Consider the following 14,338-nt stretch of genomic DNA (forward strand, 5'->3'; position numbering starts at 1 on the left):
AGGGTATGTTGGATCATCAGTGGGGGAGCGCTCTGGGCATGGTTAGGGACGTGCAGGCTGAGGTCCCGCCCGCCCGTGTGGGGCACGGGGAGCATGCCACTGGACCCTGGGAGGCTTCCTGCGGACCGAGGCCACCACCTGCCTCTGAGACCGCTTATCCCTGCATTGAAAGTTCCAGAAGGACGCTGATAAGACAGCTGAGCTCACTTCACTGGCGGCCAGAAAGCAACCCAGGTGGCTGCACCTGGGGGAAATCAGGCAAACAGGCAGAGCAGCCAGAGCGAGAGCCGCCGCCGAACAGCACAAAGTCAGCCTGGCTGTGAAAACGGACTTTATCAAGAACAGCGAAGGCATGTTATTCTCTAGGTACCATCCGGAACGCTCAGTGAGTGTTTTGCAGGGACACAGGGAGGGCCTTGGACAGGCGGGACCGGCTGGGTTCTGATGCTTCGGGGGGCTGGGGCCGTGGCTGCTGTGACCCTGTGTGTAGCCACTGCCTGGCACCATTAACATGACCTCTCCTCATGTTCTTCATCTGTAAGATGGGAGTGAGTCCACCTCCCCGTCCGCGGGGACCTTAGCAAAATGGAATTATGAGCATGTAACATCTCATCAGGGAAAAAGCTCTCTTGTCAAGCTTTCCAGAGAAAGCTGGACGCCTTGAATCTGTCTGGTGTGGATATTCAAGGAGCTGCTTATAGGAATGTCTCTCTTGTGTGTGTACAAAGGAAGTTACAAAGGTTATGGATAACAGAAAAAGAGATAAAGGTATTTAAACACCAGGTTTCTAGAACAGGAGGGGAGAAAACAACTTCTTGCACGCCAAACACAGGTACTAACTACCCAAAGTTCACCAAGAGTATTTTGGTCTGGGAGTAGAGATATCTGGCTCCAAGCCTGCCCCCGGCCCCCATTTGCTGTCAGACTCCCCTGCACCTCAGCAGAGCAGAGCAGCAAGGCAGGGAGGGCTCAGCCTGGCCAGCCACTCCTGCTCTGCAGCCTGCTGGCTTCCTGGCTCTCTGCCTCGGTGTTCTCACAGGTAAGATGGGCGAATGCTCTCAAATGCTATAATCCTGGGGCCTTTCAGTTTTTAGTATTCTGATCAGTTATGGTGACTTGTTTTATGACATTTTAATTGTCTTATACACTGAAGACAAGGAAGAGAATGCAACTATTTAACCCTAAAGCACAATTACTCCTTTGGAAGTGGGGAAAATACAATTCTTCAAATCTTACATTTGAAGATTTTTAAACAACGTCTATTTTACATCTAAGTTGAAACTATTTAAATTATAAACACACACATAGTTATGTGGAAAAAGAAGATGGTTGTACCATGATATCGGAGTTTTGCATCTTTAAATGTCTGAACGACAGAATTTATTTCCTTTGTTCTAATTCTGTTGTCACCAAGGCAACCTCTTGATCATTTTAATTCCTACAAATTGGGCTACAGGGAGCAAATTCACTGGCTGGAGAGATGTGAATTTCCCATCTCTTTGACAGTTACATATATATCTTTTGCATATTAGTTAAATTGGTTTTATGTTTAGAAATCAGTTTTATTGTCTCAAGAAGTCAATGCTATGAAAAAAGGAATGGAGATAAACTCTCCTGCCTTAAAAGAGTCTTAAGAAGAATAAAAACCAAATGGCTATATAAGATCCTTGATCAAGTCCTCAGGCCCTGGCTGGTGTGCTTAATGGTTAAGCGCATTGGAGGGTTTTAGGTTCCATTCCTGGTCAAGAGCATGTACCTAGGTTGCTGGTTCGACCCCCCGGGATGCGCATGCAGAAGGCAACCATTCGATTGTCTCTTTCATCCCGCCCTCCCTCCCCTCCCTTGCACTCTCTAAAAATCAATGGAAAAAATATCCTCGAATGAGGATTAACAACAACAAAAATTCCATTTAGAATAAAACAGGATGGAAGACATCTGGGAGGCAATTGGGACCATTTGAATATGGAGTGAGAATGAGATGCTATTAGGGAATGGATGTTAATTATGTGAGGTGTGATACTGATAACGTGGCCAGGGAAGAGAACACCTGATTCTTGGGCGCTGCAAGCTGAGAGGAGGCGGGTGAACTGGCTGGAGTGTGTATAACTTACTTTGAAATGGTTCTACAAAACACTGGCAATTACGTGTTTTGGCAACATGTTAACAATTATTGAATCAAGTTGGTAGGTGTGTATAGTTATTTATTGTATTAGTTTTTTTCTGATTTTTTTTGAAAGTGTTCATAAAAAAGTTTAAAAATCTAAGCAAAATCAAATCCTTCAAGCAGCTGTATGCTTGACTTGGAATCTGTGGCATCCATAGAGCCAGCTGTCCTGGGTGAGGCAGGGACACGTGAGCCCCACGTGTGTGAATGCTGCCGTAATTACCTCCACCTGTTGCATGAAAACGACAGGTGTCTGTGGTAGCTCATCCAGAAGACACCAGAATGGAAAGCTAATGTCCTTAGAACTTAAAACCAAAAGGAAAAGAGATCAGAGGAGTAAACCAAAGGGGAAAGGAGAGGGGGAAAGCTGGTGTGGCTCAGTGGTTGAACATCAACCTATGAAGCAGGAGGTCACGGCTCGAATCCTGGTCAGGGCACATATCCAGGTTGCCAGTTGGATCCCCAGTAGGGGGTATGCAGGAGGCACTGATCAATGATTTTCTCTCATCATTGATGTTTCTCTCTCTCCCTCTCCCCTTTTTCTCTGAAATATATATATATATATATATATATATATATATATATATATATATATATATATATATATAAATTTTTTTTTTAAAGATAAGGTCTGGTTATACAACCAGGTGTTTTCCCTCCGCACTTTGCAGAGTTGGAGGAGGGTGGGGTGTAACCAACAAAGTCATTCTTAAGGAAAAGTATCAGGTTATTTGTTTTTTCACCTCTTTTTCTCTAGTCTTCCTTGAAAAAAAAGGGCCAGAGGCAGAAATAGCTCATCTAGTGCTTCTGAATGTTCCTTAATTCTCAGCAGCAAAATCTCCCCTAAGTCAGAATTCCAATAAGCAGGGCAGGCGGCCTTCCACACACTCCCCTTTTATCAGAATGTACCCCTTACCAACTTTCCAACCAAGTCTCATGCTTCCCAACACTCTCCTGCCTTCTCCCCTCTCCACCCACTCACTCACTGAACTGGAATTTTAGAAAGGCCAATAGGATGGCATACAGGAACTCGTTTTAAAGGAGGGACCTATTTCATTCATCCAGTGCAGAACTCATTTTCACTTAAATACAAAGGTGTGGGTTTAAAAATATTTTTATTGATTTCAGAGAGAAAGGGAGACGGGGAGAGAGAAACATCAATGATGAGAGAAAATTATTGGTTGGCTGCCTCCTGCCTGCCCCCTACTGGGGACTGAGCCCACAACCTGGGCATGTGCCCTGACCGGGAATCCAACGGTGAGTCTCCTGGTTCACAGGTCAATGCCCAACCACTGAGCCACATTGGCTGGGCATAAAGGTGTGGTTTTAATCCGGACTAGGAGTGCTCAATCCTTCTCAGAGCTCCCTGTTAGCCCCTCCTCCCCATCCTGTTCATTTTTCGCTTTCATGTTACCTGCTGTCACATGGTATAATTTGCCAGCCAGTCTGGAACCACGGCCCACTGAGGGTGGGACTGGCCTCTTCTTCCTGTCTCCATGCTTCCGTACATTACATTGCACCTTTGTTTCCGATCTATTTTTGACTCTCCCCGAGTGGTTTTAGGCAGGTCTTCTAGAATGGAAGGGGTGGAGTCACATGTGTGTGAACTGTGAACAAAGGGCTCCTGGGGTGGGGGAACAGAGTGGGAATTGGGGAAACAGGGCAGAGAAGGGCAAGAAGCCCCATAAGGAGGCAACTTTAGGCAAAGTCTGAGGCTCTGCTTGATCCTGCAGGGGGAGCTCTGGAACATAAATCCTATTGCTGGGTTTGTCCAGGAAGCAGTTTAAGCACGTTCTCTTTTTGCAGGTGGGTGCAGGCTAAGCCAGGCCCTGGCTCAGGGAGTCCTCCAAGAGGTACAGCTGGGCAGTAGACGTTAGTGGTCGGCAAACTGCGGCTCTCGAGCCACATGCGGCTCTTTGGCCCCTTGAGTGTAGCTCTTCCACAAAATACCACGGCCTGGGCGAGTCTATTTTGAAGAAGTGGCATTAGAAGAAGTTTAAGTTTAAAAAATTTGGCTCTCAAAAGAAATTTCAATTGTTGTACTGTTGATATTAGGTTTTATTGACTAATGAGTTTGCTGACTACTAACGTAAGGCAAACCGTGTGTGTGTGTGCTCGGCCACTCTAATGGGGCTAAAATCCCTTTCTTACTTTCCCTCCAATATATTCCTTGAGTTTTCTTACTTTTTTAAAATACAATTTTTACTATCATTTTCTCCAAGTCCTCTGAATGGACTAGGTGGATGTGAACTGTTAATGTGCGGAGTCCACAAATGGACTTCAGCTGGTTCCTTTCAAAGTTGACGCTACTCGGGGAGCTGCAAAAGGCAGTCCCGGAGGCGCGCACATTTCGTGCAGAGGACTGACTGTTGACTGTGTGACTGGATTGGCCTAGCGGGAAGGAGACAAAAGCTCTGGACTGTGCGGAGCCCCAGTTTCAACTGCACTGAACCCCAGTTCTAGGCCAGACCCTGGGGACCCAGGCTCATACAGAGGGAGCCTGGGCTGTAAGGCAGAAACCCAGGGGAGTGGCGAAAGGAAGTCCCGGAGGTGCGCACATTGTATGCAGAGAACGGATAGTTGATTGTGCCACTGGATTGCCCTAGCGGGAAGGAGACAAAAACTCCAGACTCCTCTGAACCCCACTTCCAACTGCACTGAACCCCAGTTCCGGGCTCATTGGGGGAGAGCCTAGACTGTTTGGTAACTGGTGAAACTCGAGGGCACCTTTCTCTCAGAGGTGCTTGCAGTGAGTACTGAAGGACACTGAGGAACACTGAGACTCAGGAGCCTCATAGGGCGGGGCTGACAGAAGCCAATGCTGTAGACTCCACCCTGAATCTCTGTCCCATCCAAGCTGAACACAGAGACTTTTAAGGCTACCAACTCAGGGAAGCTGCAAAAATGCCGAGACAAGGAAACAGATCACAAACGAAAGAAATGGAGGACAAAAAGCGATTGGATGTAGAGTTCAAAACCACGCTTATAAGGTTTTTCAAGAATTTCCTAGAAATAAATGAGACCTATGAGGATATGAAAAGGGATCAACAATAAAGAATACATTGTCTGAAATAAAAAATATTATACAGAGTCCTAAAAACAGAATGGAAAATTGCAAGAATCAAGTCAAAGATTTGGACATAAAGAGCCAGAAGACACTCCTCTGCAGAAACAAGAAGACAAGAGAATCCAGAAAGTTGAAGATAATGTAAGAAACCTCTGGGACAACTTCAAGTGAACCAACATCAGAATTATGGGGGTCCCAGAAGAAGAGAGAGAGCAAGCTACCAAAAACATACTGAAAGAAATAGTGACAGAAAACTTCCCCCACCTGGTGAAAGAATTAGACTTACAAGTCCAGGAAGTGCACAGAACCCCAAACAAAAGGAATCCAAAGAGGACCACACTAAGACACATAATTAAAATTCCAAGAGCAAAAGACAGAGAATATTAAAAGCAGCAAGAGAAAAGTAGGTAGTTACCTATAAAGGAGCACCCATATGATTGTCAGCTGATTTCTCAACAGAAACCATGCAGGCCAGACGGGAATGGCAAGAAATATTCAAGGTGATGAATAGAAAGAACCTACAGCCAAAAATACTCTACCCAGCAAAGCTATCACTCAGAATCGAAGATTAGATAAAGAGCTTCACAAATAAAAAAAAGCTAAAGGAGTTCATCACTGCCAAACCAGAATTATATGAAGGGGGTTCTTTTGGAAGAGAAAGAAATAAAGATAAAAATTATGAACAACAAATACGTAACTATCAACAAGTAAATCTAAAAACCAAGGGAATTTTAAAAAATCTGATGAACAATATTAACTGTTGAATATAATAGAATCAGAGGTATGGAAGGGGAGTGAACTGATGATTCTCAGGGAAAAGGGAGGGGTGGGTACAGGAAGAGACTGAACATAAACTGTGTACCTATGGATGAGGACAATGGGCGGGCGGAACCTGGTGGAGGGGAGCAATGGAGGGGGGGAAATGAGGAACATTTGTAATATGAACAATAAAGATTTATTAAAAAAAACCCCAAAAAACAAAAAACAAAGTTGACGCTACTCTGTTTCCTTTGCCACCTCCCCCGGAGGACAAATTTAGAAAGCTTTAGTTGTGTGGCTGAATTAAAAAGGCTGGGAGTGACTGATTGCTCTGTACTATTACATAAATGTTTAAATAATGATATCAAAATTTTGAGACAAGAACTGCAGTTAATCAATTACAACCCAGGCATAATATATCAGCTTAATTAAGGTTGGGGATCCAGCGACAATCCAAAAATAGACTATACTTTGGGGTTGATTCAGATAATCTTTTATTTTATTTTTCTTTAAAAGTGGTATGTCAACATCACTTCATTTCTACATTTTAGAGTTCTGTACATTTCTTAAGAGGAAGTAAGCAATGCTCAATGTACAAAGTAAAAAGAGAAAACTAGAAAAATCTGAATAAAATGGAGCAAGTTGCCATAGGTCATACAGTACAAATTAGTAATTAGATGTCATCTGAAGTGCAATACCACTGCTGTGATGATGAGTTAAGGGATGAAATAAAAATACTCTATTTTAAACAAACAGTATATATATATATATATTTATATGTATATATATATTTTTTTACAGATAGTAGACCCAGTGATATCTGCAGTATTGTAAAAACTTATTTACAAATAACTTCTTTAGACATTACATATACATCAGCACCGTAGTAAAAACAAAAACAGAACAACGTTATTAAAATCTACCTCTCTAGTTAGTTGGTCCCAGGACTGAGCGTTTGGAGGGAGCTTCTCAAAGGGAATAGAGCCACGCCTCCACCAGCCACCTCCCGCCTCTCATCATTGCGTATATATTTACTTCCTGTACCTTTCAGAAAAAGGCAATTATATATTCTGTCTTGTTTGCTTACTTTTTTTTTTTTTTTTTTTTTTTTTTGGTTTTCTTCTGTTTCCACGCAGGAGCCTCCCTGGTGTTGTCTGTCCGCCTGCAGGTGCTCACGGTCACCCTGCTAACACCTCCCAGAGAGAGCACAGCCCCTGCCTGGGCTCCTGCCACCTGGCCCTCACTGAATGCATCTGCAACCCTGGGCCCTGGGGAGTAAGTCAAGGCTGCCTCTACATCCTCTGTGTGTCCCCCCCCACCCCCACCCCGGTCCCATGTCCCATTGGAACTCCCTTCTCAGGACCTTCTTTCCTCCGGGGCTGCCAGTCGGGGTCCCCAGCCGGGGCTCAGGGGGGACGAGCTGCTCCGAAGGGAGCCAGCCTCCCGGACACGGAGAGAAAGGGTAGGAGGAGAAGAGAACATGCTACTCTCACTCAGGGCAACGGTTACGCCATGTGGCCTCCACTACGGGACGGTGGGAGGGGGCCCGTGTAAATAAGAGACAAGCCTGACGATGGAGGAGCTAGCTGATCCCTTTGGGCAGCCTCCAGGGAGGGCAGTTTGAAGTGAATGACACAGAGAACACTGTGCAGGACGTGTGAAGTGGGTGACAGCCCGAATGGAAGGGACCATATCTTTCTCGCTTATGCCACCAAAACAGGTAAGGTGGAGTGATTGATATTCCAGCGCCTCCTCCCTCAGGGGTTTAGATTTGTCTTTCTGCTGAGCAGGGATTACGGGCAAGGCCGATTTTAGTGCATCGCCTCCGGGTTTCCCCGCAGGGGAGCCCCCCAGGCAGGTCCTCCCTGGGTGCCCAGAGGTGCCAGGTGCAGAGGGTGTGAGCCCCCCCGAGCCTGCTCAGTCCCGGGCAGACTATCCCCTCAGCTCCACACGCGGTTGAGAAAGAACACTCCAGGGTCGCCTTGGCAATTCAGACATCGCCTAAGCTCTTGCATTTATTTGGACTCTGCCCAACTTCCCTAGAGACAAAAACGCCATCACTTCTTGGAAGGACGCCGGGGTAGACACGGGAGGGACGAAAGTGGGGTGGGGGAGGGAGGCGGTCATGGGGCAGGACACAGCGTCCTCCGGGTTCCCCGCCCTGTGGCGCCCGTAATAGATGGGAACTGCCTGGACGTGTCTGTCGTTCTGGGCTTCCGGGAGGCTCCAGACCAACAACCGGGAGTGGTGGCCACCCGGTCCCCAGCGGCGGGCCCGGCCCTCCTCCCAGCTCACTGGCTGTCCTGGGGAGGCAGCCCTGGGCAACGCCGCCGGCGCCGGCCTTCCTGAGGGTCATCACGGGCAGGAGGCGGGCCTGCGGGGGCCTCTGCGCTCTCCCTGCCCGGCCCCGTTGTGTGTCTGTTCTCCACATCCAGGTCCTGAAGCCTGAGGTCTCTTTGCAGCCAGGGCTCAGCACACGTGTGACCTGGGCTCTCGGCCTGTGCCACCACCCAGCAGCCTCTGTGGGGCTCCTCCTCCTGCCTGAGGCTCTGTCTCTTGTGTCTCCAACGCTGCAGGCTCTGCACCCGGACCCGGAGGGGCTGACGGAGGCCTGGCCCTGGCCGCGGGCAGCAGCCCGCCTGGGCCGGAGCAGGGGGTGCAGCGTGAGGCTCAGGGTCGCCTTCCCCGCCCACCTCTGCTGCTGCTCCCTCTCTGGCAGCCGGGCTCTGCCTGGCCTCGTGGTGACTGCTGTGTGAACGCGGGGTGAAAGGAGGCCCCATGGGGCGGACTGGCACCCCGATCTCCCGCTCTCAGCCGGCTGCAGTGTCGCTCAGTTTACGTGGGTCAAAAAAACCCCCAAAAAACGAGGATGGGCCCACATCCTGTTTCTTCTGCCCGCCGGGCCCCCTCCCGACTAAGGGTTTCCAAACAACTCATCGAGCTCCTGCATCCACTCGTCCCCCGGCCCGCCTTTGATGATGGAGTCCACGAGGTCGGCGCTGTCCGAGAGGCCCGGGAAGGAGGCCGCGGCCGTGTCCCCGCTGTAGCTGTAGGGCATGTCCTGAGGGGCCGTCCGCTCGTAGGCCTGGCTCTGGCCGCCGGGAGCGAAGCTGCCACCGGGCATCTGCTGGGCCGGGGCCTGGCTGAACACTGGCATGCCGGGGACGCCCTGGCTCAGGCCGGACATGACCATCGGCCTGGCCTGGCCGGTCCCTTGCTGCCCGGGGAGCGGTGGCATCATTTGCCGGCCCATGGCGGCCGGGTTGAGGGTCCTCATGGCGCCCGTGTTCGCGTCCACGACCTGGCTCAGTCCCTGCGGGAAGTGTTGCTTGGTCAGCCTCGGCTGGCCGGCTTGCAGGGAGTAGCTGGCCCCGTTGCTGAATGACCCTAGCTCTCCACTAGTCCTCCCAGGCATCCCCTGTAAGCTCCTCTGCTGCCAGCCCTGGGCTCCCTGCTGGACCGTTCCCATGATGCTCTGCAGCCTCGGCGGGCCTTGGGGCCTGGGCAGGGTCTGGCCCACCGGCCCTTTCATCTGCTGGTGCTGCTGGCTCATGGCGGAGTTCACCAGCATGCTCTGACCGAACCCGCTCACCATCCCCACCCCCTGCCCGGAGGCGGGCTGCCTCGGCGGGCCCTGGGCCTGGCTGTGTGCGATGCTCATGCCGCTTTGGTTCGGGTGCTGCAGCATCTGGGTCATTCCTGGGCTCATGTTGTACATTCCCGGCTGGCTGGTGGGCGTGGCGTTGTACGGGGACAGTCCCATCTCAGACTGGGCAGCGGCCGTGGCCATTGTCCCCGGGTTCTGGGAGGGCCCCATGCCCATCATGCCTGCGTTCTGCGCCATCAACCTCGACGTCCGCATGCTCTGGAGGGCCGCTTGGCTTCTCACGGCCGCCATGTCCTGCGGAGAGCCTGCGGGGGAAAAGGAAACACACCACTCACTCGTCTTGGTAAAGCCGTGCCCTGTGCCAGGTGCTGGGGTTTTCTCCGGGAGACACAGAATGCCTCCATAGGAAAGGGTCTACTCGGACGATTCACCCCCTCACAGAAACAATGATTGTTTTTCTGCTTAGAACACATGCTGATTGTGAAAAGTCTGGAAAGTACTGAAAAGCACAAAGATGAAAGCTAAAGTTGCCCACGTTCCCACCCTCCAGAGAGGACCACTGCTCACGACTACTTCTATAAACACAGACGCACATGCACAGGTTGGGATCCCACTGGATGCTCGCCTCTGGAGTTGACTTCTTTCACTTGATGATTTTTTTTGTTGTTGTTCACATTTCAGAGGCAAATTATTTGTTACGCTTCTTGATAGGATGCCATCCTCAACCGATTGGATTTTTCCTGGGGGTGAGAGGGAATCTGCCTCCTAGGCTACACTAAGACATGGCATGGCTGTGTGTGTGCTGCCTGCGAAGTGGAACGTGGCTCAGTAGAGAATACTCTCAGTAAAGACCATTAGGCTAATTTCCCTGAAGGCACCAGCAGGACGTGAGAGGTTAAAGGCCGCTGCTTCTGCTCAGAAGCTATTGCGGCAGACTGGATGTTTTTCTGGATCCGCTCTGCAGGCTTCCAGGTGCTCCAGATTCTGAGTCATAACATGTCCGTGCACACTGGCCAGCTTCTTAAGCTAGGAGAAAAAAAAAAATCATCCTGCTACTGGCTACTTGGCAATGGACTCTATGGCTCTTTCCAGCGAAGTCCACTCCTCGAAATTGGCAGTGACTGTGGCTCTCGGCCAATCACGAACAGCGTTTTAACGAAGCTGTTTGAAAGGTGGCCAGAGTGTGAATACCCTAAGTCACGTCCCTCTAATCTAAGGTGACCAGACGTCCTGCTTTTGACCAGACGCCAAAAGGGGGATGTCTGGTCACCTTACTCTAATTGGGCATGTGAGTGAGGACTTCCTCACCTGCTCCCCGGGAGACTCCAAACCAGTCAGGAGGATAGAAATGTCATTCTCTGCGCTCCAGTCAAGGCTGTGAAGAACTACGAGGAGCACACGATGGATTGTTCTATGTCCCTGGCTAATGATTAAGTCTAAGAGACAAAGAAAAATAGTTTTTTCTCCCCGGACGTTTAAAAAAGATGCAGCATGGGAGCCAATCGATATTATAAGCAAATTTGATCCTCCCTGGAACCGAGCTGAGAAACCAGATGAGAATAGTGTAACCTTGTTAGGCCTGGCACCTTGGCGGATAACTGAAGTGTGTTTTTGTCTTCCTGATGGGGGTATTGATTTCTGGGCAGCAAATATGTCTCCATATATTATTTCTCTCTTTAAGAGAGAAAATTACGGGAATTTTGAGTCTGACTTACGTTTTTGAGGCTTGAGATCAATATCATTCTGCATTGAAAAATGAAGGTTACTTCGGGGAAACCTGAAAGATCTGGGGGTGATCCTTAGAAATGTTTCCATTTGTTTGTTTTAAGCTTAATTATATCTAAGTGATTTAAAAAAAAATCAAAAGTTCCTGATTAAATACTGGATGCTGGTATACAGTGCAACTTGTAATCTTGTTATGAAGTTTTGTGACCTTAACGACTAAATTTGTATTGACTTCGTGGCCAATCTGATCAACTGTGGTGAAATGGATTATTGAGTTGCTTATTTAAAAATTTAAAGGAAAAATATTGCTGACTCAGAGATTGATCAGATAGGCCCAAATTGCACACACAGGCTGCTGAGCTGCTGGAAATAGATAACAAGACTTGAATATTTTGGAAATTTTTGTTGTATGTTTATAATGGACATGTTGAAGGACTGGATATTGTCTGGACTGTTTTTGAATTAGGTTCCTTTATTAAGTGGGCAGAAGTGCTGCAGTGCTTTTTAAGAGGTATTAAAAGATTAACCCAAGCCAACCTTTATTTTTACTTAGTGTTACTGTCTACACTATCTAGGTGTAATTCTTATAGAAAAAAAGGGCATTTTAAAATCAGCAGTCAGCACCATATTTTCAAGAAAACCAAAAAAATTTTTATTAACCTAGTTTTATGCTTTCATTAATTTTAACTATAGAAAAAAAAAATCAGGTGCATCCAAAGAATTAACTTGCCTTTATCTGGTTGCTACATATGCTAAACAACAGACTACTTTTTCTTCTTTTATTGTTTTTTGTTTAAAACAGATTATACTGTGAGACACTGTAATCAGATTAATTTTCTTGCCACAATGTCGAAGACAATTTTCCATATTCTAAAAGAAAGGTCAATATGACATTTTTTCCCCTAAAAGGTCTAGCTTCTATTTTCCCTCACAAGATGCCTGTATTTGTGAAAAATAAACATTTCCTCATAGAATGTGACATTGCCCAGAGACACAGAACTCAATAAGAGAAAGATAGTCATTAAAACCTTTGAGATGTGTAGGTTCTCACGCAGAACTTCTCTCCAAGGACAATATTTCTTATCTACCAATTTGCTATTTTCCAAGATATACAACATTATGATATTTAGGGTGTGAGTAAATACATGAGAATACTGAAGATATTCATATATATTTAGCTCAGGAACCCACTGAGTTGTTTAACTTAAGTGTACCTGAATTTTTAGGTTGATTACCTGTGTTTTGAGATTTTAGAAAAATGCAAGAAGCAGAACTTTTAAATTGCAACCAAAGCACTCAGAATAATTCATAATAGGTTAACTTGGGGTGGGTTCTTTATTCCAAAAAATGAGTTATGGACATGATGCCAGGTTTATATGATTTAGTGTTTTTAATAAGTTCATAATATAAAGCTCCAGTTCTCAAAGTGTGGTACTGTGGCCAGCAGCAGCAACTCCTGGGAACTTGTTAAAATGTAAATTCTCAGGTCCCGCTGCAGGCCTCCCAAATGAGGAACCCTGAGTGGGGGTGGAGGCGGTGGGAGGGGTGTGTGTCTGTGTTTTAACAAGCTCTGTTGGGAATTCTGATGCAGGGGAACTGGGAGAACTACAGGGATAGAGGAGGGCCCATGTCTGCACCAAAGACTACCCATGTAAATCCATGACTATTTCCCGCTCCTTCCCACCCAGGACCAAGTGAGAAACAATTCTTCAAAGAATTCTGGCCCTAATTTACAGTATAGAACACCTGTGGACAGCCCAGTCCCTCTCGCCCTTCCCTGTGTCCAGGGGAGGGAACGGCAGCTATTCCGGTCAACATGCTCACAGGCCTGCTTCCTGGGCTCTGGCTGTGAGTGTCGGAGGCTTTTCTCTAACTGACACCTCAAGTGCACGACCCAGAACATACACTGGCTGTCTTATAAGAGGAACAGTTTCTTCTCTATTATGTTGCATTGAAAAAATGCTGGCTGTGGCTTGTATAATTGTCTTCACAACCTGTTTGTGTGCTGCAATCCAAAGACTGAAAAATGTTAGCCTAGGTCAGTGGTCGGCAAACTGTGCTCGAGAGCCACATGCGGCTCTTTGGACCCTTGAGTGTGGCTCTTCCACAAAATGCCACTGCCTGGGAGAGTCTATTTTGAAGAAGTGGCGTTAGAAGAAGTTTAAATTTAAAAAATCTGGCTCTCAAAAGGAATTTCAATCATTGTACTGTTGATATTTGGCTCTGTTGACTAACGAGTTTGCCGACCACTGAACTAGGTCCTACGAAAAGGGAAGGAGATAGCGATTAGGGTTTCCACTGATGGGGCTCCTGGAAGCCCCTGAGAACCCCTGTGGATAGAAAGCGAAGAGTCCTCAGGCTCATCCTCCACCCCACATGAGAACCTCAGGGGCTCTCTCTAATGGACATGAAAAGGATGAAACTTGAGTGAACCTTCTACTTTATGAAACAATGGCATATGGTACTCCCATTGCTAAGGGGGCCAAGATTTGGGATTTCTGCAAAGGGCAGCAGAATCAAGATGGTCCAACCATCCTCAAGGCATTATTATTTCTATATGCAGTAGAGATTAGTGGTTGCTGCAAGCCAGAGTCTTTCTACTTCGGCTGCTGGAGTTGAGGGCTTTGGCCAGCTGACCTACTAGGATTAGCAAAGAAAAATGTGGTACCAGATTTCCCCCACTGTGGTCACTGAGATGATGGACATTAACAAAGCTGATATTGGGCCAACAGGCACCGTATGTTCTTATTGGTTGTTGAACTATTGAAATACTTCTTGTACTTTGGCAAAGAACAGCTGCTTCAGCCCCCCACAGCTCCCTGACTCCTCCCTGAGCCCACTAGGATCTCTCTGGAGCCCAGTGGCCAAAAGGTTGCCTGGAACTGCAAGGGGTCTCCAGAATGCTTTTGATTGGTTGGTATTTCCCGTTCTTAAATATCCTATATAATAAAAGCCTAATAGGCTAAGTGTCCAGTGGTTCGTTCAATGTCTCAACCAGTCACTATGACATGCGTTG

General features: G+C 47.5%; 1 protein-coding gene across 2 annotated transcripts in view; it reads right to left on the reverse strand.

Moving 5' to 3' along the window:
- Positions 1 to 6,496: 6,496 nt before the first annotated feature.
- Positions 6,497 to 14,338, reverse strand: part of MAML3 (mastermind like transcriptional coactivator 3) — a 378,467-nt gene continuing 370,625 nt past the window's right edge. For both annotated transcript variants that reach the window (XM_036424810.2, XM_036424809.2), the window contains exon 5: positions 6,497 to 9,902. In XM_036424810.2, the coding sequence (XP_036280703.1) occupies positions 8,905 to 9,902 (998 nt within the window). In that variant the 3' untranslated portion in view covers positions 6,497 to 8,904. The remainder of the gene's footprint in view (positions 9,903 to 14,338) is intronic.

This window comes from Pipistrellus kuhlii, unplaced genomic scaffold (assembly GCF_014108245.1).
Source record: "Pipistrellus kuhlii isolate mPipKuh1 unplaced genomic scaffold, mPipKuh1.p scaffold_m20_p_8, whole genome shotgun sequence".
Lineage (NCBI taxonomy): Eukaryota > Metazoa > Chordata > Mammalia > Chiroptera > Vespertilionidae > Pipistrellus > Pipistrellus kuhlii.